We start from the raw sequence: 24,342 nt of genomic DNA, 5'->3' as shown, positions 1-24,342 counted from the left end.
GAACTTATTGTTACGTGGTTAAGAAGCACGATGTTATGTATAGGACAATACCTCCCACCTTTTTGTCCTACTCTGTCTCTGCGGTATAGCTTGTATCCCGGTAGCACAGTGTCCCAGACGTTGTCCTCATTCCACCATGTTTCTGTGATGCCGATGATGTCCAGGTTATCTTTTTGTGCCATAGCTTCCAATTCTTCCATTTTAGTTCTTAGGCTCCTTGCGTTTGTGTACATACACTTAAGTTTGTGGCCTGTTTCTTTCTTACTTTTTCTTCCCCCTTCTGTCTCCCTCGTTTCCATCCCTTTTGATCCATCGGGATTTCTATCTTGCCTATGATCCAGTGAGCCTTCCCTGCAATCTTCCTGCACACTATCCTCTGGGTATACCGTTTCCCGAACCATCGACTCTTGGTCTACTGTCAGCTTTCCTCTTCTTATTAGTTAAAAAACTTCTCAATTTCTTGCTTGATGTTGCTTGCAAGTAGCCTCATTCCGTCTCCGCTGTATAGCTCGCTCTTCCCCCAGAACATCGTCCAGTTGCGCACAGAGTGGAATCCTTCTTCTTCACACCAGCGTCTCATCCATGTGTTGACTGCTTGCAATTCCGTCTACCTCTTCCCGTTGGCCCTGGGTACCGGCAAGATCTCCGAGAACGCTACCCTCAGCGTTCTGATCTTCAGCTTCCTTCCTAATGTCCGGAACTGGTCTTTCAGTGTTTCCCTGCTGTAGTTCCTGTTGCTTATGTCATTTGTCGCAACGTGGATCACCACCGCCGTATGCAGCTCACTATATCCTCCACCTTGTCTCCTGGTTGGCAGGTCACCAGCCAATCCTGTCTTCCGCCTGCTATGTGGCTGTCGACTTGTCAGATGATGGAGTCCCCCACAACGAATACTGTCATCTCTGTTTTCTCATGTCTCTCTAGCCGCAGGTCCATGTCCTTGGTATACGTCCATCTCTCTAACCACAGGTCCGTATCCTCGGTGCACTTCCATCGTTCCTCATCCTGGCATTGGCTTGCACTGAACTCGTCTTCCTGTGGGTTTCCTCCACTATTTCCAGGTCCCGCTGCTGTGTCATCTATTCCTTTCTTGTGGTTGTCCTCCAGGTGGACCTCACTCACTGTAGGTGTATCTTGGAAGTTCCTCTGATGCTGTTGATTTACCATAGCCTCTCTGTATGCCTCCTTGATGAACTTCTCTAACTCCCTGACTTCTTCACCGTTCCTCTCAGTCATGAAGTTTTCTGCCTCTCTTATCTCCTCAACTGCTCAAAGTGCTTCTAGTTCTAGTACTCTGCCCTCCAGGAGTCTGATTTGCTTCTTCAGGCCCTCCAGTTCCTTGCATTGAGTGCATTCATAAGACTGCTTCCCAGAGGGGAGGTAGTGATATATGACAAACGGTGCAGAAAATTGGGTAGCTCAACATCCTGCTTCTGTCTGCTGCTTCCTTTGCTGTCTGCTTGCTGGTCTATTGTCTGAAGTGGCTTCTCCCTGTTTCCCAGGTCTAGAGAATGACACGGTGGTTGTTACCCGCGGCTAGCCGCGAGTAGAAACATAGAAAATGACGACAGAAAAGGGCCACGACCCATCTAGTCTGCCCACACTAATGGCCCACCCCCTAAATACCTCCATGAAGAGATCCCACATGTCAATCCCATCTTTTCTTAAAATCTGGCACGCTGCTGGCCTCAATTACCTGTTGTGGAAGATTATTCCAGCAGTCAACCACCCTTTCAGTGAAGAAATATTTTCTGGTGTCGCCATGAAATTTCCCACCCCTGATTTTCAACGGATGGGTCTAGGGAAAGTACAAAACATGTGAATAATGCTAAAGGTGTCCAAGTAGCTCAAGCGGGAACATCCCCATTGAGACGTAACAACATACAACATGGAGGGCTATTTACGTAAACGCCCACAGTCTGGGAAACAAGATCCTGGAATTAGAAACAAAAATGAGGAATGCCGATCTGGATGTGGTGGTGATATCTGAGACCTGGCTCACGGACTCCCACGGGTGGGACATGGTCATACTGGGTTACAACTTGCTTCGCCAGGACAGGGAGGGCAAAATGGGAGGAAGTGTAGCATTATATACTAAAGATGACATTAAGGTCACCAGAATCACAGATGTCCACTACACTGGGGAATCCCTTTGGGTAAATTTGGCCAGAGGGAAGGACAAATGCCTGTATCTTGGCGTAATATACAGACCCCCAAGACAACAGCATGACCTAGATATGGAATTAATCGGAGATATAGAGAATATCACCTTGCGTGGTGACACAGTATTGTTAGGTGACTTCAACATTCCTGATGTGGATTGGGACACGCTTTCCTCTGCTTCCGGCAGCAACAGGAGGCTATTAAACTCTATGAAGGGAGCAAGACTCAGGCAACTGGTGTTGGAACCAACAAGGGATCAGGCAATACTGGACCTGATACTTACCAATGGAGAAAGTGTCACAGAGGTCTTGGTGGGCGACACATTAGCCTCCAGTGACCACAACATGGTATGGTTCAATCTCAGGAAAGGTTTCACTAAATCTACCACACTGACCAAGGTCCTCAAATTCAAGGACACAAACTTCAAAGAGATGGGAGACTTCGTTCACCAGGCACTACAAAGCCAAGCAGAAACCGATAACGTGGAAGAAATGTGGTCGACTTTGAAAGCCACCATACAAGAAGCAACAAACTGCTATGTTAAATCAGTAAGTAAACGGCGAAGGAACAATAAGCCACAGTGGTTCTCTGCAGAGATTTCGGACCTCATCAAGGAGAAGAAAAAAGCATTCATCTCTTACAAACAATCAGGGAAACAGGACTCTAGGGAAGTCTATCTGGCCAAGTCAAAAGCCGTCAAAACAGCAGTTAGGGAGGCCAAATTCCACATGGAGGAGTCTCTAGCGAAGAACATCCAGAAAGGAGATAAATCCTTCTTCAGGTATATCAGTGACAGAAATAAGAACTCAGGCGGGATAGTACGTCTTAGGAAACCAGACGGAGACTATGTTGAAGCGGACTCGGAAAAAGCCCAACTGTTAAATGAATACTTCTGCTCAGTCTTCACCCGCGAGGCACCAGGACTCGGCCCTCACCTACAGACAAGGGTTGACGCAGATGACCCGTTTAGTAATTTTGAGTTTACACTCAGCGGTGTCTACTGCGGGCTATCAAAGCTTAAGGTTAACAAGGCAATGGGGCCTGACAACCTACACCCCAGGGTGCTCAGGGAGTTGTGTGATGTCTTGGCAGAACCGCTATCCGCGCTCTTCAATCTCTCTCTTAGTACGGGTAACGTCCCGTTGGACTGGAAGACGGCTAACGTCATTCCACTCCACAAGAAAGGCTCCAAGATGGAGACAGCAAACTACAGACCGGTGAGTCTCACATCAATAGTGTGCAAACTAATGGAAACTCTAATCAAACGCCAATTGGATACGATCCTGAATGAGGAAAATCTACGGGATCCCCGTCAACATGGATTTACTAAGGGGAGCACAACAGACATAAATTCAATGTCTGACAACATGATGCACGACCTACTCCTACTGGAGCGCTGGTCTAGGTCCTGGCAACTCAGCTTCAATGCCAAAAAATGCAAAGTCATGCACCTGGGCAGCCAAAATCCATGCAAGACTTACACCCTTAATGGCGAGATCCTAACAAGTACTGAAGCAGAACGAGACTAAGGGGTGATCGTCAGTGAGAACATGAAGACTGCCAATCAAGTGGAGCAAGTTTCATCCAAGGCAAGGCAAATCATAGGTTGCATACGCAGGAGTTTCGTCAGCCGTAAACCTGAAGTCATTATGCCATTGTATAGATCCATGGTGAGGCCCCACCTGGAATACTGTGTGCAATTCTGGAGGCCGCATTACCGTAAGGATGTGCTGAGACTGGAGTCGGTCCAGAGAATGGCCACCCAGATGGTCTCGGGACTCAAGGATCTCCCATACGAGGAACGGCTGGATAAGTTGCAGCTGTACTCACTCGAGAAATGCAGAGAGAGTGGTGACATGATCGAGACCATTCGAGCAGGAGGTTCTGCCCTCCCCTGCTGACTCTGAGAGCCAGCTCTACTTCAGCCCATCCAAGGGCTGCACAAGGCTAGCGTGACCCGGCCTCTCTTCAGCCCACTGCGGGCCGCCGAAAGCTTTTTCTTTCCGCTCCAGCGCCTCCAAGGCAGAGGAAGGAGGAAGCTTCCTCCATCGTGTTCCTCCTTCCTCCACCCGACGCCATTAGAGCAGGAGGTTCTGCCCTGCCCTGCTGACTCTGAGAGCCAGCTCTACTTCAGCCCATCCGAGGGCTGCACAAGGCCAGCGTGACCCGGCCTCTCTTCAGCCCACTGCGGGCCGCCGAAAGCTTTTTCTTTCCGCTCCAGCGCCTCCAAGGCAGAGGAAGGAGGAAGCTTCCTCCATCGTGTTCCTCCTTCTTCCACCCGACGCCATTCGAGCAGGAGGTTCTGCCCTGCCCTGCTGACTCTGAGAGCCAGCTCTACTTCAGCCCATATTTTACTATTCTTTTCTGTACCATATTGTACTACTGCCTGCTCCTGTTTAGATGCTAAACTCTTCTCTGCTTTTGCTTTGTTCAACACCAAACTGTACCATATTTTACAATTGTCTTTGCTCCTGTTTAGATGCCAAACTTTTCTCTGTTTTTGCCTAGTTCAGCACCAAATTGTACCTTATTTTACCATTGTCTTGCCCCTGTTTAGATGCTACACTTTTCTCCGTTTTTGCCTAGTTCAGCACCAAACTGTATCCTCAGCCAAAGGTTTCTTACTAGTCTCCCACTTTCTCGGTTGCCCCATTTCCCCTAGCACATCCTGGGCTACACACATACCTTAACTGTGCAATTCTCCCTCGTTACCCACTTACTGACCCTAGTCTCTCCACTCTAGGCACCACATGGAAAGCGCCTAGACGCCAATTGTCCCCTCTGATATAGCCCCCCTTAGTTCTAAAAAAATAAAATTAAATTAAATTAAATTAAAAAAAAATAAGGCTCTCCCCCTACTTGCCCCTGCTCTTAGCCAGCCTGACTTAAATTTCCCCTGCTCCTTCCTCAACCAACTCTATCCCCCCCCGCTGCAGACTCTCTCACACCAAACACCCCACCATGAACCCATCCTTCTGGATCCTTCTCCTCCTACTCTGCTCACCTCTCTTTCCTTCCCTCTGTCTGAAACCTCCCTCCCCCAACCTACTCGACCCCGCATACACCAATACCATCTGCCCCGGACTCAGAATCCCCACACTGATACGCACCAGAAACTCCCCTCCCAAGAAAACCCCCCGAAAAGTCAACCAAGATTCCCTGAAGCCCCTACCCCCTGCCAATCTTCCCAACACTGTCCCGGACTCTCTCACCCCAGTCCCGACACTTTACTGTAATGCCAGATCCGCGTGCAATAAGACCCAAATCCTGAAAGACCTTCTAGATGAGCTCAACCCTGGTTTCCTGTGCATCACAGAATCATGGATCGCCAAAGACGATCAATTCACACAAAACAAACTCCTCCCCCATGGTTACCAAGGCCTCTTCTCCCCCAGACCCAATCGAAAAGGTGGTGGTCTTGCACTCCTCTCCAAATCTTTCTTCGACGTCCAGCTCCTTGAGACGGGCACCCATGCCTCCCTAGAATATCTACTTGCCTCAGTTAATGACGAACTCCGCGCCCACCCATTGGGCATCCTGTTATTATACCGACCACCCATCCCTTGGACCAAATCTTCCAATCTCGTCTATGAGACTATAACAACTGCCTTCCTTAAATTCCAAAGACTTCTAATCGTTGGTGATATCAATCTCCACCTCGACGACACCAATAACAATGATACATCCGAATTCAACAACTTCCTTACCTCCCTAGGCTTTCCCTCACCCACCCCATCCCCAACCCACGAAAAAGGGCATACTCTAGACCTTACCACTTTCATTGATCTTACCGCTTTCAAAACCTCAACCGACGACACTCGCTGGGAACAAGTCCCTTGGTCTGACCACTTCTTAGGGACTACCTGCCTCCCCATCTTCATGTCACATCTTCACTCCCCACCCCACTCCTCTCATTCCATAACCTTCCGCAAAAAAACCTCGAGCAATCTATTCTGGTCCAAATTCCTCAACAAACTCTCCTCAAACCCTAGACCTACAGACCCCGAATCACACTGGCATAACTGGACCGCCCTCTCCGAGTCCACCTACCACTCCCTTGCCCCATTAACCACCAAAACCATCTCCTACCCCCGAAAGGCCCCCTGGTACCTACCTCTCCACAGAGAATTGAAACAGAAATGTCGCGCTCTGGAGCGCAAATGGAAAAAATCTAAATCCCCCTCTGATAGACAGACCTGGAGAGCTAATATTAAATTTTACAATTCAGCATTAAAAAAAGCCAGGAAAAACATCTTCGGAGATAAGATTTCTAGATCCAACAACCAGACCAGTGTGCTGTTCAACATCTGGCGCTCACCAACTACAAAAAAAAATGACCTATCTTTGCTCCCACCATCTCTATCAGCCGATGCCCTTGCAAATTTCTTTAACGAAAAGGTTACCACCCTAAGACACTCCTTCCCCCCCACAGTCTCCTATAATTCCTTGACCTCTATTGATCTCAACCCTACCTCACTTGTATCCACTCCCATTCCTGCCGACAGATCCTGGACCTCCTTCGAGCTTGTCTCCGAACCGCAAGTCTCCAAACTCTGCCTCAAATTAAAAACTTGTAACTGCTCGTTGGACCCTTTCCCCTCCTACTTATTCGAGAATATCCCTACACAGGCCATCGCTTCCCTCACTGAACTTATTAACTCTGCCCTAACATCGGGCCTTTTCTCCCCCGACATGGGACACATTTCATTGTCCCCTTTACTGAAAAAGGCCGACCTTGATCCCTCCATTCCATCAAATTACCGTCCTATAGCAAATATCCCTCTCCTAACCAAGCTATTAGAATCCATCATATCCACCCAACTCTCTTCCTACCTAGAAAGATTCTCTATCCTCCTACCCCACCAATTCGGCTTCAGACCCAACTTCAGCACCGAATCCCTCTTGGCCTCACTAATCTCTAAGGTGCAACAACTCCATTCGCGTAACAAATCTGCTGTGCTTCTTCAATTCGACCTCTCCGCAGCCTTCGATGTCGTTCACCACGACATCCTAATCTTCCAACTCTCCGAAATAGGCATAAGCTCCACTGTCCTAGACTGGTTCTCGAAATTGCTACGCTTCCGCTCCTACACCGTTAATACAAACGGTACCTCATCCCCCCCCTGGAAGCCGAAATGTGGAGTCCCGCAAGGCTCACCCCTCTCCCCTATCCTTTTCAACATCTACATGTCCTCTCTGAAACTACTTCATCTATCCCCCCTAGAAACTCTCTACTCCTATGCTGACGACATCCTCATCCTCCTCGAGACCGACTCGAACCTCTCTAACCTCACTGAAAACATATCCTCATGTATTACGAACCTCCAATCCTGGGCCCAATCTGTACAAATGAAACTAAATGAGTCCAAAACAAAACTACTTTGGCTTGGCCCTATTTCAGACCATTTACCCTCCTCCATTCCACTACCTTCTGGCCCCACTCTCCAGCTTGAGTTTTCAAGCAAAGTCCTAGGCTTCGTCTTAGACTCCTCCCTCTCCTTCAGTGATCACCTCAACTCCCTGGTAAAAAAATGCTTCTTTAGCCTCCATATGTTGAGGAAAGTAAGATCCTGCTTTCACCATTCTCATTTCGCCATCCTCGTTCAATCCACCATCCTCTCCAGACTGGACTACTGCAACTCCATCTATATATGCCTAACTAAGAAAAACCTCCACAGACTTCAACTAATTCAGAACGCCGCAGCCAAGCTTATTTTCGCAAAAGGCAAGTTTGATCATGTCTCCCCTCTCCTCTCCAAGCTTCACTGGCTCCCAGTATACTCCAGAGTCCTCTATAAATGTGCCTGCTTAGCCTTCAAGATTCTACATGGCATCCTACCCCCCGTTATCCCACTCCTTTGGAATTCCTCTAACCCACTCTCCTCTAGATCCTCCCAAAAACTGAAACTATCTTTCCCATCTACAAAAGGTATATCCCGCGCAGGAAAACTTGGAACATCCCTCCCTTTTAGAACCACAGAACTCTGGAACAACCTCTCATCCCCGCTCAGAAATGTTAGCTCCTTCCAATCCTTCCGTAAACACCTGAAAACTTGGCTCTTTTCAAAAATCTAATCACCCCCGTTCTCTAGTACCCTGTTCCCTCCCTATCTTCTTATTCCCTCTCCTATATCCATCTTTGTAGTTCCTTTCCTCTCAACCTCTGTAAACCGTGCCGAGCTCTGCGCTTGCGGAGATGATGCGATATACAAACCTAAGGTTTAGTTTAGTTTAGTTTAGAGACATTCAAGCATCTCACGGGCCGCATCGAGGTGGAAGAAGATATCTTCTTTTTCAAGGGTCCCGCGGCAACAAGGTGGCATCCGTAGAAAATCAGGGGCGGGAAACTGCACGGGGACACCAGGAAATTCTTTTTCACTGAAAGGGTGGTTGATCGCTGGAATAGTCTTCCACTTCAGGTTATTGAGGCCAGCAGCGTGCCTGATTTTAAGACCAAATGGGATAGACACGTGGGATCTATTCACAGAGAAAGGTAGGGGAGGGTCATTGGGGTGGGCAGACTAGATGGGCCATGGCCCTTATCTGCCGTCTATTTCTATGTTTCTATGCCCTCTTGTTGCCATGGGTCCTTTAAGGAAAAAGAGATCCTCTTCCACCTCGATACAGCCCGTGACATATTTGAACGTCTCGATCATGTCTCCCTTCTCTCTGCGTTCCTTGAGTGAGTACAGCTGCAACTTACCCAGTCGTTCCTCATACGGGAGATCCTTGAGTCCTGAGACCATCCTGGTGGCCATTCTCTGAACCAACTCAATTCTCCGCACATCTTTTTGATAATGTGGCCTCCAGAATTGTACACAGTATTCCAGATGGGGTCTCACCATGGATCTGTACAACGGCATTATGACCTCGGGCTTACGGCTGACGAAACTTCTACGGATACAGCCCATGATTTGTCTAGCCCTGGATGAAGCTTTCTCCACTTGATTGGCAGTCTTCATGTCTTCGCTAATAATCACCCCCAAGTCACGTTCTGCTACAGTCCTTGCTAGGATCTCACCATTTAGGGTGTAAGTCCTGCATGGATTTTTGCCGCCAAGGTGCATGACCTTGCATTTTTTGGCATTGAAACTTAGTTGCCAAGTCTTTGACCAATGCTCCAGCAGGAGTAGGTCCTGCGTCATACTGTCGGGCATTGAGCTTTTGTCGGGCACTGTGCTTTCATTTGTTGTGCGGTTGCCTACTATGTTGCATAGTTTGGCATCATCGGCGAATAATGTAATTTTACCTCGAAGCCCCTCAGCCAAGTCTCTTACGAAGATGTTAAATAGGATCGGGCCCAAGACCGAGCCCTGCGGCACTCCACTGATCACCTCCGTCGTATCAGAGAGGGTACCGTTTACCACTACCCTCTGAAGTCTACCTCTAAGCCAGTCCCTAACCCATGCGGTTAATGTTTCACCCAGTCCCATCGAACCCATCTTGCTCAATAATCTGCGGTGTGGGACGCTATCAAACGCTTTGCTGAAGTCCATCACGAGGTGCAGGCTATCGCGAACTTTCTAAAAGACTTAAAGTGGTGATGGACTTTTAAAGTGGTCCGTACCGGGGCTCCGTCGGTGACATCACCCATCAGTGAGAATATCTGCCTGCTGTCCCTGGATAATACCTCTTATGGTAAGTAACTGTGCTTTATCTGAATAGAATGGATGTAATAAAACATGGTTTGTCTGAAATCATGTGAATATCCAAGTGATGAGAACTAAAAAAGGCTGTGGATGAAGATGTTCTAAGGTTAAGCGATGATTTATTTGTCAAACTTCACAATAAAACCATATATAAATATGAAAGTCCACATGTGTAGATCCTAACAGACCCTACACGGTCTGTGTTTCAGTGGACACACCTTCTTCGGAATGCTGAAAATATATCATATGTACTGTATATTGTATTATATCATTTTATTAATATGTGAAAAGTGTTGCTGTGAAATTGTGGCCACCTAAACGGAGTGGATAAGTGGCTGATGTGCTAAAAAAGTATGTGCTGCATGATGCAATGGAGAATTAAGTTAGTTGTCTAGAGTAGATCATAATTGATCCAAGTCAAAAACAGTTTGTTGTTTGGTTCATGAGTGCTGCACATCAGACAAATATCACATTATTGCATTATCTGAATAGAATGGATTTAGTAAAACATGGTTTTTCCCAGGACAAGCAGGCAGCATATTCTCACACATGGTTGACATCACCGACGGAGCCCCGCAGCGGACAGCCTCGAAAGCAAACTTGCTTGAAGATCTTTGAGCTTTTGAGTGCTGCACCGTGCATGTGCGCGTGCCTTCCCGCCCGAACTAGGGGGCGCGTCTCCTGTGAGGATCCTCAGTTTGTTATTTTCCGCAGAGCCAAGAAGACGTTTTTTCTTCAGCACTGCAGCGAAACTTGCCTTCTATTCACCGCGGCTGTTTCTTTTCTTTTTAAAGTTCGGTCGCTGTGTGTGTCTTTTCTTTTCTGTATTTACAACAACAACAAAAAAAATTATAATTGTTTTTAATTTCTATCCGCTCCTTTCATCCGGTCGGTGAGCCTAGGCCCAACAGCTCACTTCGTTCGACACGGACTTAATTTTTTCTATGTCCTGGCCTCTTACCGGGTTCAAGCGCTGTCGTCAGTGTAATCGGGTGATTTCTGTCACCGATCCTCACTGTTGTTGTTTACAGTGTTTGGGTTCGGTCCATTCACTGGAAGACTAATACCGTTGTTTCACCTTTACAACTCGAGCTTTTCGTCGTAGGTGTGCCCAATTTCGACAACTTTTTGGTGAGATGGAGCAACCTTCAGACAAGACCTCGGCTTCGGCCCTGGCGGCGGCCCCAGTCTCGAAAGCCTCGACTCTGATGTCGATGGGAGTTCCGGTCTCGAAGGCCTCGACCTTGGCTTCGGCTGGAGCTTCGGTCTCAAAGGCCTCGACCGCGACTTCCACTCCTGCACTGGCTTCGACGCCCTTGAAGGTCTTGACAATGACCTCTGTGAAGACATTCTCGATGGGTAAGTCTCCTGTGTTTCTTTCAGGTGCCGTACCTAAGAAGCCACCAGAGTCCTCCTTGCACCCTCCTTCTAAGCGTGCCTCCAAGATAAGGGAATACTCACCTTTGAGGTCGCCCTCTTTGGAGCGCACTGCTGCACCTAAGAGATCAGATCCTTCTGTCTTGGTGCCAATGCTCGAGGACATGCTCAAATCCATCTTGACCACTCAGATATCCTCCATCGTGGCTAAACTGCTTCCGACCTCGACTCTGCCTTGGGTAGACCAGCCTGAGACCCAACCAGATCCTCCAGTCCTCGTGTCTCGAGGCAGTCTCGTGCATCGAAGCGGTTGTCCTCCAGTGATTCTTCACCTGAGTTGCCTCATTTGAAGCACCGCTCGAAGCATTCGAGGCATCTTGCTTCCAAGCTTCGTCGTGAGTCCTCTGCAGTGCACTCTTCTCTGGATACCGAGACTTCTCTGCCTCGCTCTTCCACCTCGAAGCACAGGTCTCGACTGCACTCTGCCTCGACCCGAAGTAGAGAGTTGCGCGGGGACAGAAATCCCACCCGTCCCCACCCGTTCTCGCCAAAGTCCCACCCGTCTCCACCCGTCCCCGCGAGGAATCCCTCCGTCCCACCAGTCCCCGCGAGGAATCCCCTCCGTCCCCACCCGTCCCCGCGATGAATCCCCTCTGTCCCCACCCATCCCTATAAACTATAGAAATAGTTATTTCATTTAATTATGCTACTGAATTAAAGGCTCTGGTAGAAACCCATTTACAAATAAGCAAAAAGACTTTGTTAATTTGGAAATATTAATTGGGAAGAATACATACTTTGTAAACGGGTTTCTACTAGAGCCTCTAATGTTTATAAATTTTTATCAACACAACTAATATACTACTTTATCCTAAAGCAAAAAAAAGAAATAGAATTTTTTTCCTACCTTTGTTGCCTGGTTTCTGCTTTCCTCATGTTCTCATTCAATTCTTTCCATCCACTGTCTCTCTTCTCTCTGCGTCTTTCATTTGCTCTGTTACTGTGCCTCTTCCTTTCTCCCCCCTTCCAAATTGGTCTGGCACCCATCTTCTTCCCTCCGCTCCCCCCATAGTCTGGCATCTCTGTCTTCTTCCCTGCCAGCGTCTTCTCCCCACTCTCTCTTCCCCATTTCCTTTCAGCGTCCTTCTCCCCCCCCATCTTCCCCATGTCCTGTCAGCGTCCTTCTCCCCCTCTGTCTTCCCCATGTGCTTTCAGTGTCCTTCTCCCCCCTCTGTCTTCCCCATGTCCTTTCAGCGTCCTTCTCCCCCCGTCTTCCCCATGTCCTTTCAGCGTCCTTCTCCCCCCCGTCTTCCCCATGTCCTTTCAGCGTCATTCTCCACCCCTTTGTCTTCCCCATGTCCTTTCAGTGTCCTTCTCCCCCCCATCTTACCCATGTCCTTTCAGTGTTCTTCTCCATCTCTTTGTCTTTCCCAGTGCTTTCAGCGTCCTTCTCCCCCCTCAGTTTTATCTTAAGCGCCTTTTCCTCTCCACTCCACCTTTCCTCCCTTTCTCCCTCCCTGCCTCTTACCTTTGTGGCGCTTACCCGCCCGACTGACAACAGAACAGGCCTGGTCCAACAAACCTCCCTGCCCTGTAGCCGCGAATCTAAATTACCTTCTTACAGCAGCTGGAGTATTGAAGCTGCTGTAAGAAAGTAATTTAGATTCGCGGCTACAGGGCAGGGAGGTTTGACGGACCGGGCCTGTTGTCGGTCGTTCGGGGGACCTGGCTGGTTGTGCTGCACCCGGGGCGGACTGCGCCCCGCCTTGTACCACTGCCTTTTCCCTGCCTGCCCTGTTGCACACAGTCGAACGGAAGTCTTCACGATGTCAGCGCTGACGTCGGAGGGAGGGAGGGCTTTGCTTAAGCCCTCCCTCCAACGTCAGCGCTGACAGGTAGGGCAGATAGGGAGACGAGCCTCGCGGCTGAATACATCCAGCCCCGCAAGAACCCCGCGACACTCGGAGGCGTCCCCACGGGATCCCCGCGACCCTCCAGTTCTTAAACAGACTTTCATTCGTAACATGGAAACTCCTTATTCCATCACTGCAATCCCATCTAAGCTGGAATCCCGTTATCGCACTGTTCCCTGTAGAGAGGTTTGAGAAGTCCCAACTCTCTCATCAATCTTTGGTGGTGGAATCATCTTTGAAGAAAGCCCATCCTTCCAAGATCTATGCTGCAGTCCCTCCAGGCAGGGAGGGTCGTGCTATGGATAAGTTTGGTCGCCGTTTATACCAAAATTCGATGATGGCAAATCGCATTCTTAACTATAATAACATTTTCACCAATTATTTCAACCATTTTCTCAAATTGTTGCCTTCTTTTTATCCTGATGTTTCCAAGACACGTCTTTCTGAATTCAAACAAATCCTCAAGACTCTTTCTCAGTTGAGACTCTTCATGTTGCAGGCCTCATATGATGCTTTTGAATTGTCTTCCCGAGTCTCTGCCTTTGCTGTAGCCATGCGTAGACTGGCACGGTTACGTATTGTTGACATGGATCCCAATCTCCAAGATCGTTTGGCAAACCTACCTTGTCAAGGGAATGAGTTATTTGATGACTCTATTGAAGCAGCCACTAAGCGTCTTTCAGAACATGAACGCTCTTTTGCTTCTCTCATTCGCCCTAAACCCAAGACTACACCAGCTAGGGCGTATAAACAAACTCCATGTCGTTAACTTCAGAAAACGACTCCTGCTTTTTCCAGGCCTCCATCTCGCCGTCCTCAGCAGCAGCAGTGTCAACAGAAATCACAAATTCCTGCTACCGCCAAGCCAGCTCAGTCTTTTTGACGTTCTCAGCTTGAGCATTCCAATCTCCCTATTTCAGAATTCTCCTCTTCCCATAGGAGGTTGCCTGTCCATTTTTATCACCAGTGGGAGCTCATCACCTCAGATCTCTGGGTTCTTACCATCCTACGAGAGGGATACTCTCTTCGCTTGCTTCAGGTGCCCCCAGATCACCCTCCAAGAGAGTGTCCTTCCAATCAGTCGCAACTTTCCCTTCTTCACGAAGCCCGGGCTCTTCTTCGCCTTCGAGCTGTCGAGGAGATTCCTCTTTCCCAGCGGAACTTGGGGTTTTATTCCCGCTACTTTCTGGTTCCAAAGAAGACAGGGGATTTGCGACCTATTCTGGACCTCAGAGCTCTCAACAAATTCCTAGTCAAAGAGAAGTTCTGGATGTTCTCTTTGCCGACCTTGTATTCCCTGATGGATCAGGGAGATTGGATGTGCTCGCTGGATCTCAAGGAGGCTTATACTCATATCCTCATTCATCCAGCCTTTCGCAAGTACCTCAGATTCAAAGTGGGGGATCTTCATCTGCAGTACAGAGTTCTTCCTTTCGGCTTAGCCTCATTCCCCAGAGTATTTACAAAATGTCTGGTGGTGGTAGTTGCAGCTCTTCGCACCCAAGGTCTTCAAGTATTTCCATACCTAGACGACTGGCTCATCAAGGCCCCCTCTCTTGCAGGGGTTATTGCTGCGACCCAATAGACTATTATATTCCTCCAAAGTCTGGGGTTCCAGATAAACTTTTTCAAGTCTCAGTTAACCCCATCTCAATCTCTCCAGTTCATTGGAGCAACTCTGAACACTGTCCACCTGATAGCATACCTTCCACAACTACGTCAAGATTACCCTCATTCGACTTTGTCATCAGGTCTCTCGTCTTCTATCCATTTCTGCACGGCAAATGATGCTTGGTCACATGGCTTCTACAGTTCATGTGACTCCTTTTGCCAGACTTCACCTTCGCATTCCTCAGTGGACCCTGGAATCTCAATGGTAACAAGCCACGGATTGTAACCAGACTGACTTCGTGCCTGCCCTGGTTCCAGTTAGTGTTTCTACTAAGACTCCCAGCAAAACCCGGAAGAGAGTAGGTAAAAGCTGTCCTAGTGAGGATCTGGCTGATTCTCAGGTTGACCACCAGAGGGAGCCTGAGTTTCCCAATAGTTCTCTAGACCTGCAATATCCAGGGCACCACAGGAGGAGCTCTAGAGCTGCCTTGAGGACTGCTGAATCAGCCAGGTTAGGGCATAGCCCAATCGTACAAAAGCCAGCAGCTGTGTACAAGCAAGGAAGCAGGTTAGGGAGAAGGTTGGGACCTTTCCTCCCTGAGAGTCTCCTTGGGCCAGGCAAGAGCGAACCAGTTACACCCATGGAGGTGCAAGAGGCTGGAGATATCCTGGCAGAATCTGTAGCTGAGCTGGAACTTCCAATGGAGACTAACAACCTGCCAGAAGAAATGAGCTTGGCTGAGGAAGCCATGGAAGTTGGTTTGTCCACCAGCTGTACCTGCTAACCATTGAAGAAACAGTGAGTGCATTTTGTTCAGCTTTCTTTGTTTGAGAGACTGTTTGAATGAAGCTGAACCTTGGAGGACTTTCTTTTTTTTTCTGTTTTGCATTTTGGTTGAAGCTGATAGTGCCTGAACTGAGGGAGAGGTTTGCTATTATCTGGGAGGGAAAATTTGAAGCTATTATAAGCTGAAATTAAAGCAAACCTGAGGCACTCTCCTTTTCCTGGCAGTGCAATGCTTGGCTGCCAGAGGCTTCCTTTTGAAGCATTAACAATAGGGTACCCAGTGCCTTTTGCCCTATTGAGTTGTCAGAGTTTGTAAGGAACTGAATGCCCTGCTTAGGAGCAGGTTTAATTGATTGCTAAAGAAAGCATAAAGCCCAGTGAGGTGAAGAAAAGGAAAAATATATTTTTTTTTGGTGTTTGAATTTATGTTTTGACTGTTCATTATTCTACTGTTTGAATTTGAACTGAAGACATTCTACTTACCTGTTGTTGGTAGGACTACTAATAATCCTGACTTTATTACCTTAAAGAAAATAAATCCTGAGTTTTGATTTACTTCTTTTTTTTTGAGCAAATTGTGGTTTATTTTGTTGTTTTACTCTTGGTGTCAGTCCATGCCTACAGGGTGACTCCAGTCCGGGTCACACGCAGGTGTTCTCGTTTGTGTAGCCACTGTGTGGCGCTGTGGAGTCTTGCTCAGACCACAGTCCCGGTTACAGGATCCACCATCTCAACAAATTACAATAACTCCTTTGTTGCAGAAGTCTCTCCGTTGGTGGATGCTCTCTTCCAATCTTTCCAGAGGTTTGCTGTTCCACAATCTTCCTCATCAGAAGGTTCTCACAACCAATTCGTCCGCCTATGCCTGGGGAGCCCATGTCGACGGTCTCTGTACTCAGGGTCTATGGACTTCAACAGACTGTCAGTGTCATATCAATCTGTTGGAACTCAGAGCGATCTTCTATGCTCTCAAAGCTTTTCAGCATCTCCTCCACGACATGGTGGTTCTTGTTCAGACAGACAACCAAGTGGCCATGTATTATGTCAACAAACAGGGAGGTACGGGATCTCACTCCCTCTGTCAGGTAGCTCTGAAGCTGTGGCATTGGGCAATTCTTCACAACATCTTCCTCAGAGCTGTCTACATTCAGGGTCAACACAACTGTTTAGCAGACAAATTGAGTCGTCTTCTACAGCCTCACGAATGGACACTCAATTCTCCCACACTTCGTCAAATATTTGCCCGCTGGGGGACCCCCCAGATAGATCTTTTTGCGTCCCCTCTCAACTTCAAACTGCCTCAGTTTTGTTCCCGCTTTTACACTCCTCAACATCTCGAAGCAGATGCGTTTCTCCTGGACTGGAGGGCTCAGTTCCTTTATGCCTTTCCTCCATTTCCTCTGATACTCAGGACTCTAGTCAAACTAAAGTCAGAGCACACCACCATGATTCTGATAGCTCCTCGGTGGCCCAGACAACCGTGGTACTCCCTTCTACTTCAACTCAGCACCAGGGAGCCTCTGCTTCTTCCAATTTTTCACTCAGAGTCAAGGTTCCTTACTTCATCCCAAGCTGCAGTCTCTACACTTGACAGCTTGGTACCTTTCTACCTGACAGACTCTTCTCTTTTTTCTGAGTCTGTTCAAGATATTTTACTTGCTTCCAGGAAATCGTCCACTCATCAGTGTTACAGCCAGAAATGGACTAGATTTTCTGCTTGGTATTCCACACGTCAGCTGCAGCTCAAGTCTTCCTCCTTGGCATCTGTGCTGGACTATTTGCTTCACTTGTCACAATCTGGACTTCAATCCACATCTATTCGAGTCCATCTCAGTGCTATTGCTGCTTTTCATCTGCCTCTCGAGGGGAAACCTATCTCTGCACATCCCGTGGTTTCACGCTTTATGAAAGGACTTTTTAATATTCATCCACCACTTAAACCACCTCCAGTGGTTTGGGATCTTAATGTTGTTTTGGCTCAACTGATGAAGCCTCCTTTTGAGCCCCTTGACAAAGCTCACCTCAAGTATCTCACTTGGAAAGCGGTATTCCTGATTGCCCTCACAACTGCTCGAAGAGTCAGTGAGTTACAAGCGTTGGTTGCGGACCCACCTTTCACAGTTTTTCACCATGACAAAGTGGTCCTCCGTACTCATCCCAAATTCTTACCTAAAGTTGTTTCAGAATTTCACATCAATCAATCTATTATTCTGCCAGTATTTTTTCCAAAGCCTCATTCTCATCCTGAAGAAGCGGCACTTCATACTTTGGACTGCAAATGTGCCTTGGCTTTCTACCTCCAAAGCACTCAACCTCATAGAACATCTCCTCAACACTTCATCTCCTTTGATCTGAATAAGTTTGGACGTCCTATCTCGAAGTGTACCATCTCCAACTGGATGGCTGCTTGCATCTCTTTCTGCTATGCTCAGGCTGGTCTTCCTCTGCAGGGTCGAGTGACGGGACACAAAGTTTGAGCTATGATGGCGTCTGTAGCTTTCCTCAGATCAACTCCTATTGAGGAAATCTGCAAGGCTGCCACTTGGTCCTCGATTCATACTTTCACCTCTCATTACTGTGCCAACTTTCCCTCCATCCCATTTTGCTTAGCTTGGAGGTCACCCATGTGTGAGAATATGCTGCCTGCTTGTTCTGGGAGAAAGCACAGTTACTTACCGTAACAGTTGTTATCCAGGGACAGCAGGCAGATATTCTCACAACCCTCCCACCTCCCCTGGTTGGCTTCTTAGCTAGGTATCTGAACTGATTATCCTCATAGGAGACGCGCCCCCTAGTTCAGGCGGGAAGGCACGTGCACATGCGCGGTGCAGCACTTGAAAGCTCAAAGATCTTCAAGAAAGTTTGCTTTTGAGGCTGTCCGCTGCGGGGCTCGTCGGTGACGTCACCCATGTGTGAGAATATCTGCCTGCTGTCCCTGGATAACAACTGTTACGGTAAGTAAATATGCTTTTTCTGAAATCATGTGAACATCCACCATCGTGGTCTGCAGTCTTAGCTCTTCTTTGTGTTATAGCCTGGAATTTTACAGTGAGTGCAATGTTTTGTGAATGATTAGGGCAACATAAAGCAAATTGAGGAACAAATAGAAGATTACAAGAAACGTTTAGAGAAGATTGATGAGTACATTGCTACATGCACGTAAGTTTAGAAAAACAGATTTTTATATTGACTTTATATCCAGTCTTTGTAAAAAAAAAAAAAAAAAAAAGAATTGTAAAACAGTCTGCGTAAGTGCTTTTATCTTAAAAATATAAATATATGTAATTATTGGCTCCTTTAACAAAGCCGTAGTAGTGATTTCCACGTGGCAAATGCGAGGCAGCCCATTCGTTTCCTACCACAGCTTTGTATAACAGAGTTGTCTTGTCCAACCTTTTTCTTTCAGGGGCCACATTTTATAGTTTGCACCATTGTATTTTGCCATATGCTTCGTCAAATAGTAGGAAAATACAACAGTGTGTCATCCGTTCCCTGCCTGTCTTCCTCTGTCTGTCTGTCTTTTTCTCATCTATCCAGTGAAGTAGACTGCTGCTAAGCCTCTTCAGAGTAATAATAATGACCTCACACCGACAACCCAATTGCTGTATAAAATATAGATTTATTAGTAATAAACACGTAACAGTGTTCTCCCCTGAAATTTTTTCCAGCCGGGTGACATGAAAAAGTAGCTGGGTGGGGCAAAACGGCGAAATTTGGTGGTGGGGAAAATTAAATGTGCACTATTTTTATTAGTTAATTATTATTAATTATTTTCCAATGCTCAATTGAAGTAACTATTCCTAAAGCCTGTAACCAGCCATTAAAGTTGGCAAATTATTTTTGTTTGATTTTAACTCTTTTTACGTATTACGTTAGCGACATATACACTACTCCCTCCTTTATGAACACGTAGTTTTTAGAATTCCTATAAGCGCCGGAGCAGTTACTGCCGCTGCCGGCGCTAAAACCCCTACTATGGGTTCGTAAAGGAGGGGGTAAGTATCATACCTATAAAGTTTCTCTCAAGTCTCACTTATAACCCTGGCAATGAACCACTTGTAGATTTACCTCGCACTTCCTTGTAGCTCTTACCTTTGTTGAGAAACAATGGGGTGGGCTTCTCTACACCTTAATAAGATGCTTCTGGCTAATCAAGCCTGGAACATGATAATACTATCATGGTATCAAGTTCCCCCCTTCCCTAACCCCAAGGTAGAGGTGGCCAAAGGCCAATAATAAATAACAATTTAAGAGTGAAGCACTATCAGACTATTGACTATTTATTTATATTTAATCAGAAGAAATGATTTTGTGAGCGTGGCTTAAGTTTTTGGACTGACTTGCAAATATTAAGCCCAACATACCAAACACCCTGAATCTGACCACTTTATGGAGACCGAGACCACCACAAACCTGGCCATACAGAACACAAGGAAAAAAATCACAGAGAAAGCCACCAGTAGAGGCATCTATACGCTACCCCCAGAGGAGATTTTGCGGACCCTTTTCCCTCACCCAAGAAGCCAAGACACACAGTATTACATTACATTATTACATTGGTGTCTTTTATTCCATCAATAACTTGCGGTTCTAGTCAGATTACAAAAAGAGGCATTCTGGACATATCCAGTAAGATTACAAGATGGCTATTTGGTTGGAATGTTTAGGGACAGGTAGAAGTTTCACATTTGACAGATATATTCAAGTGTACTCTTCTTCTTTCTGGCAGTTAAAACACATCCATGGCCAGAACCAAGATGGTTGAAGCACTGATCAAGGATAGCATGGTCCGGCACTTGGACGCACACGACTTGATGAAACCCAGTCAACACGGATTCAGGAAAGGGAAATCATGTTTGACGAATTTACTCCAATTTTTTGAGACCGTGAACGAGCAAATTGATAGTGGGAAGCCGGTGGACATAATATACTTGGACTTCCAGAAAGCGTTCGACAAAGTTCCACACGAAAGACTTCTCAGGAAACTACAAAGCCATGGCATAGAGGGGGATATACAAAGATGGATAGGCAAATGGCTGGAAAACCGAAAGCAGAGAGTGGGCATAAATGGGAAGTTCTCCGACTGGGAGAAAGTGACTACTGGAGTACCCCAGGGCTCGGTACTTGGGCCGATCCTTTTTAATATTTATATCAATGATCTGGAGGAAGGAACATCCAGTGAGATCATCAAGTTTGCAGACGATACAAAACTATGCCGGGCGATCAGATCGCATGAGGATAGAGAGAAACTCCAGAGCGACTTGTGTCGGTTAGAAACATGGGCGGAGAAATGGCAGATGAAGTTCAATGTGGAGAAATGCAAGGTAATGCATTTAGGCAATAAGAATAAGGAATACGAGTATACAATGTCAGGTGCAACTCTGGGGAAGAGTGAACAAGAAAAGGACCTGGGTGTACTGATAGATAGGACCCTGAAGCCGTCGGCACAATGCGCGGCAGTGGCAAAGAAGGCAAATAGAATGTTGGGCATGATAAAGAAAGGAATCTCGAGTAGATCGGAGAAAGTTATAATGCCGCTTTATAGGGCAATGGTCAGACCACACTTGGAATACTGCGTCCAACATTGGTCTCCCTACCTAAAGAAGGATATAAAACTGCTGGAGAGGGTGCAGAGACGAGCTACAAAACTGGTGAAGGGTATGGAAAAACTGGAATACGAGGACAGACTTATAACACTAGGATTATTCTCCCTTGAGAAAAGGAGACTGCGTGGGGATATGATCGAGACCTTCAAAATACTGAAAGGAATCGACAAAATAGAGCAGAGAAGATTATTTACATTGTCCAATTTGACACGGACTAGAGGACATGTAATGAAGCTAAGGGGGGACAGGTTCAGGACTAATGTCAGGAAGTTCTGCTTCACTCAGAGAGTGGTTGACACCTGGAATGCCCTCCCAGAGGAGATTATTGCGGAATCGACTGTCCTAGGCTTCAAGAGCAAACTAGATGCATATCTCCTTAAGAGAGGCATGTAAGGATATGGTGGACTATAAATTACAACAGGTGTACACCTGGCAGGGCCTCCGCGTGTGCGAATCGCCGGACTTGATGGACCGAAGGTCTGATCCGGAGATGGCATTTCTTATGTTCTTATGTTCTTATCCCTATTGACTGTATTTCAGAAAGGAATTTTTATGTGACAACATTTTTTTATTGATAACCAAAGCAAAGATACAAAACCATCAAAGTGAGCAGAAAACAGACAACATCACACTATACAAAAGTGAACTGCACCGGTCATCAGAAATATTTTGTGTGTGTGTATCCCAAAAAGGATGGAGCTATCCATTCCTATAACTACTGATCCCTCTCCATTCCCACTGCACCCCCACCCCAAACAGCCCCCCCCAAATACAGCAGAAAGGAATTTTTATAAAAAGCCACCTTTCTTAAATCTTTGCAACAGGGGTGGGGAGGGAGAAGGGGGAGGGAGGCATTTAAACACTTCTCCGACTATAACAAGGCCAGTCCCCATTGCTACCAGACCCCTAGTTGCAGAGAGGAGAACGTAGGGAACTTCTGAATGCTCTGAACCCCGTGCCTGCTGCACTACGGGCTCCAACAGCACAAGAATGCCCTCCCCCCACTGCTATGGAGCGAAAGCTAGGCACAGGCCGTCTCTCCCCACCCCCTGGACCCAGGATACCTTGGCAGCTCTTCACACCATGCATCCAGCTTCCCCTGAGGCCTCTACTATGCGCGTGCCGCGACAGGAAGTACATGAAGCCTCCAACGTTCTTTCCTTCCTCCTCCCATTCCCCACTCTGGGGCTTCCCGGCTCCTCCTTCCTTAATAGGCCAGGCTGATCTCCAGGTTCAGGTTGATCATGCGCCGGGTCTCATGGTTCTCCTGCTTCAGCTTCGCCTCCAGACGGGAGAGTTTCTGTTCTAGCGAGGATGCCGCGATCTTTGCCGCCCCCGCGCACTAATAATAAATAAACAGCACCACGACTGTCACACTGAGCCGCCAACGAGGGCTCGCCCACCCACGCACCTGCGCAGGGCCAGAAAGGACTTTCACACCAAATGGATGGAAACAGGAAATCCATTAGACTAGGATCAGAGAGAAACGCTCAGCAATCACCAAGTCCCATAGCAAGCCAGGCTTCCTATCTCTGCGCAATCTAGCTTACCGAGAGTAGAAAAGGTAAATCTGCGGCTGTCATTTCGCAATGTGAGATGACAGCTGGGCGCTCATCTAAATTAGCTGGGCGGAACGCTTGGCTAAAACACGCTAGAGAGAACACTGTGTAATAAAATAACAGCAAATTAGGCCAACGGATTAAATACAGAGTTGCTGGCATCTGATATGGATCCGTTCTGAAACTTAAGCCAGCTGGGCTACTGCTTTTATACTCTGATACAATAGCCTAAAGTCACGAGTACTACCTGGTTACAAATTACATACTCACTTTCTATTGGATTGTCATATTTCTTGTCATTGTTGATTGGATGGTATACATATTGGTCATTGAGTCATAATGAAGCATGATGTCACCTGGTGCCATATATGACTTTTTCTATTTCCCCTGACAATGCATTCTTAATACTAAGATCAATAATTCCTGAGAGTGGGCCTCCCTCCCTCCTAGGCTGGTTGTAAATCTGTCAGCATCTTTTCTCCTGCGGTTAGTATGACTTCTGGTAATCTAATCTAATACTTGAGCTTTCTTAGAATGAAAACTTGGTATATAAAGCTAACTCAGTTTACAATAGTTAACTTAAAAAATAAGAACCATAAAAGAAAGGTATAAAAAAAAAAATTAATTTTCAATGTGTTTGGTGAATAAAGTAGTTTTCATGTTGTTTGGTTTTCTTGTGACCCAAGCACTTTCTTGGAAAGTCCCAGAACATCTAATGCGGTCACAGTCAGCAGGTGTTTGTTAGCTTTTAGAGCAAAGATGAAGTCCTCTTGCAAAAGTATTATTTGTGTTGACGGGATAATATGCACTTTTGCATTGTTCATAAGGCTTGGGTAAGTTCAATTCAGAAACACAATATCTGTATTAAACATTTCTTCTGGGGTCTCATGGGATCTTCACCTTCATTCTCATGAAGGTCTTCTTCCTTATTTTCCCTCACCACAGCCTTCATCCAGTCTACTTACTCTCTTTAATGTACCCCTACCCAGACTTTACCCAGTCTTTTCCCTGTTACCTGACTTCAGTTGAAGAACAAACAATGAGCTGCCTGTTTCCCCTTTGTGACTTGGCTCTCTTTAAATCTTAGCTGTGTGGTGTCAGAAGTTCATGTTGGTCTCATGGTTTCAAGTCTCACGAGACTTGAAAACGTGAGACCAATCCAAAGTTATGGCATCACTCAGCTCAAATTTACAGAAATCTGAGGTATGGTGGGGAGCAGGAATCTTGCCGTAGGTGCCAGCTTTGTGGGTGCTAGAGCACCCCCAAAGTTCTTTTCAACACTGCCCAGATATCAGAGCTGAAATCTTTCCAATGTAGAGATGCAGGGGAAAATAGGAAGAAAGGCAATGTCTCTGTAGCTACTGCTCCCCCTGCAGCCTATTGTTCAGATGCTCTTTAGCTAACCAATAAATTGCAAAGGAAGCAGGAGCAGTAGCTTAGGAGACACCATTTTTCATACATTCCTTAGCCAGCCAATAGGCTGCAGGGAAAAGCAGGACAGAAGGTTGATATCTTCTAAGCTACTTGTCCCACATCCCCCCTACAGGTTTTTTGGCTGGCTAAGGGAATATCTGCAAAGAAGGTTAATCTATTGAAAACAACAGACCATTGATTCTAATGGTAATCTTATAATTTTAAAGTAAATGAAGGTAACGATCTCAGAGTTGCCACTCCCAG

At 46.8% G+C, this 24,342-nt stretch overlaps 1 protein-coding gene across 3 annotated transcripts in view; it reads left to right on the top strand.

The window, feature by feature from the left end:
* The window catches only part of SMC1B (structural maintenance of chromosomes 1B), an 896,774-nt gene that overhangs the window by 216,788 nt on the left and 655,644 nt on the right, over positions 1–24,342 (top strand). For all 3 annotated transcript variants that reach the window (XM_033952101.1, XM_033952100.1, XM_033952102.1), the window contains exon 8: positions 18,577–18,659. In XM_033952101.1, coding sequence (XP_033807992.1) covers positions 18,577–18,659 — 83 coding nt within the window. The remainder of the gene's footprint in view (positions 1–18,576; positions 18,660–24,342) is intronic.

Source organism: Geotrypetes seraphini, chromosome 7 (assembly GCF_902459505.1).
Source record: "Geotrypetes seraphini chromosome 7, aGeoSer1.1, whole genome shotgun sequence".
NCBI lineage: Eukaryota > Metazoa > Chordata > Amphibia > Gymnophiona > Dermophiidae > Geotrypetes > Geotrypetes seraphini.
The sequence above is the reverse complement of the archived record's forward strand: the minus strand, read 5'-3'. Positions and strand labels throughout refer to the sequence as shown.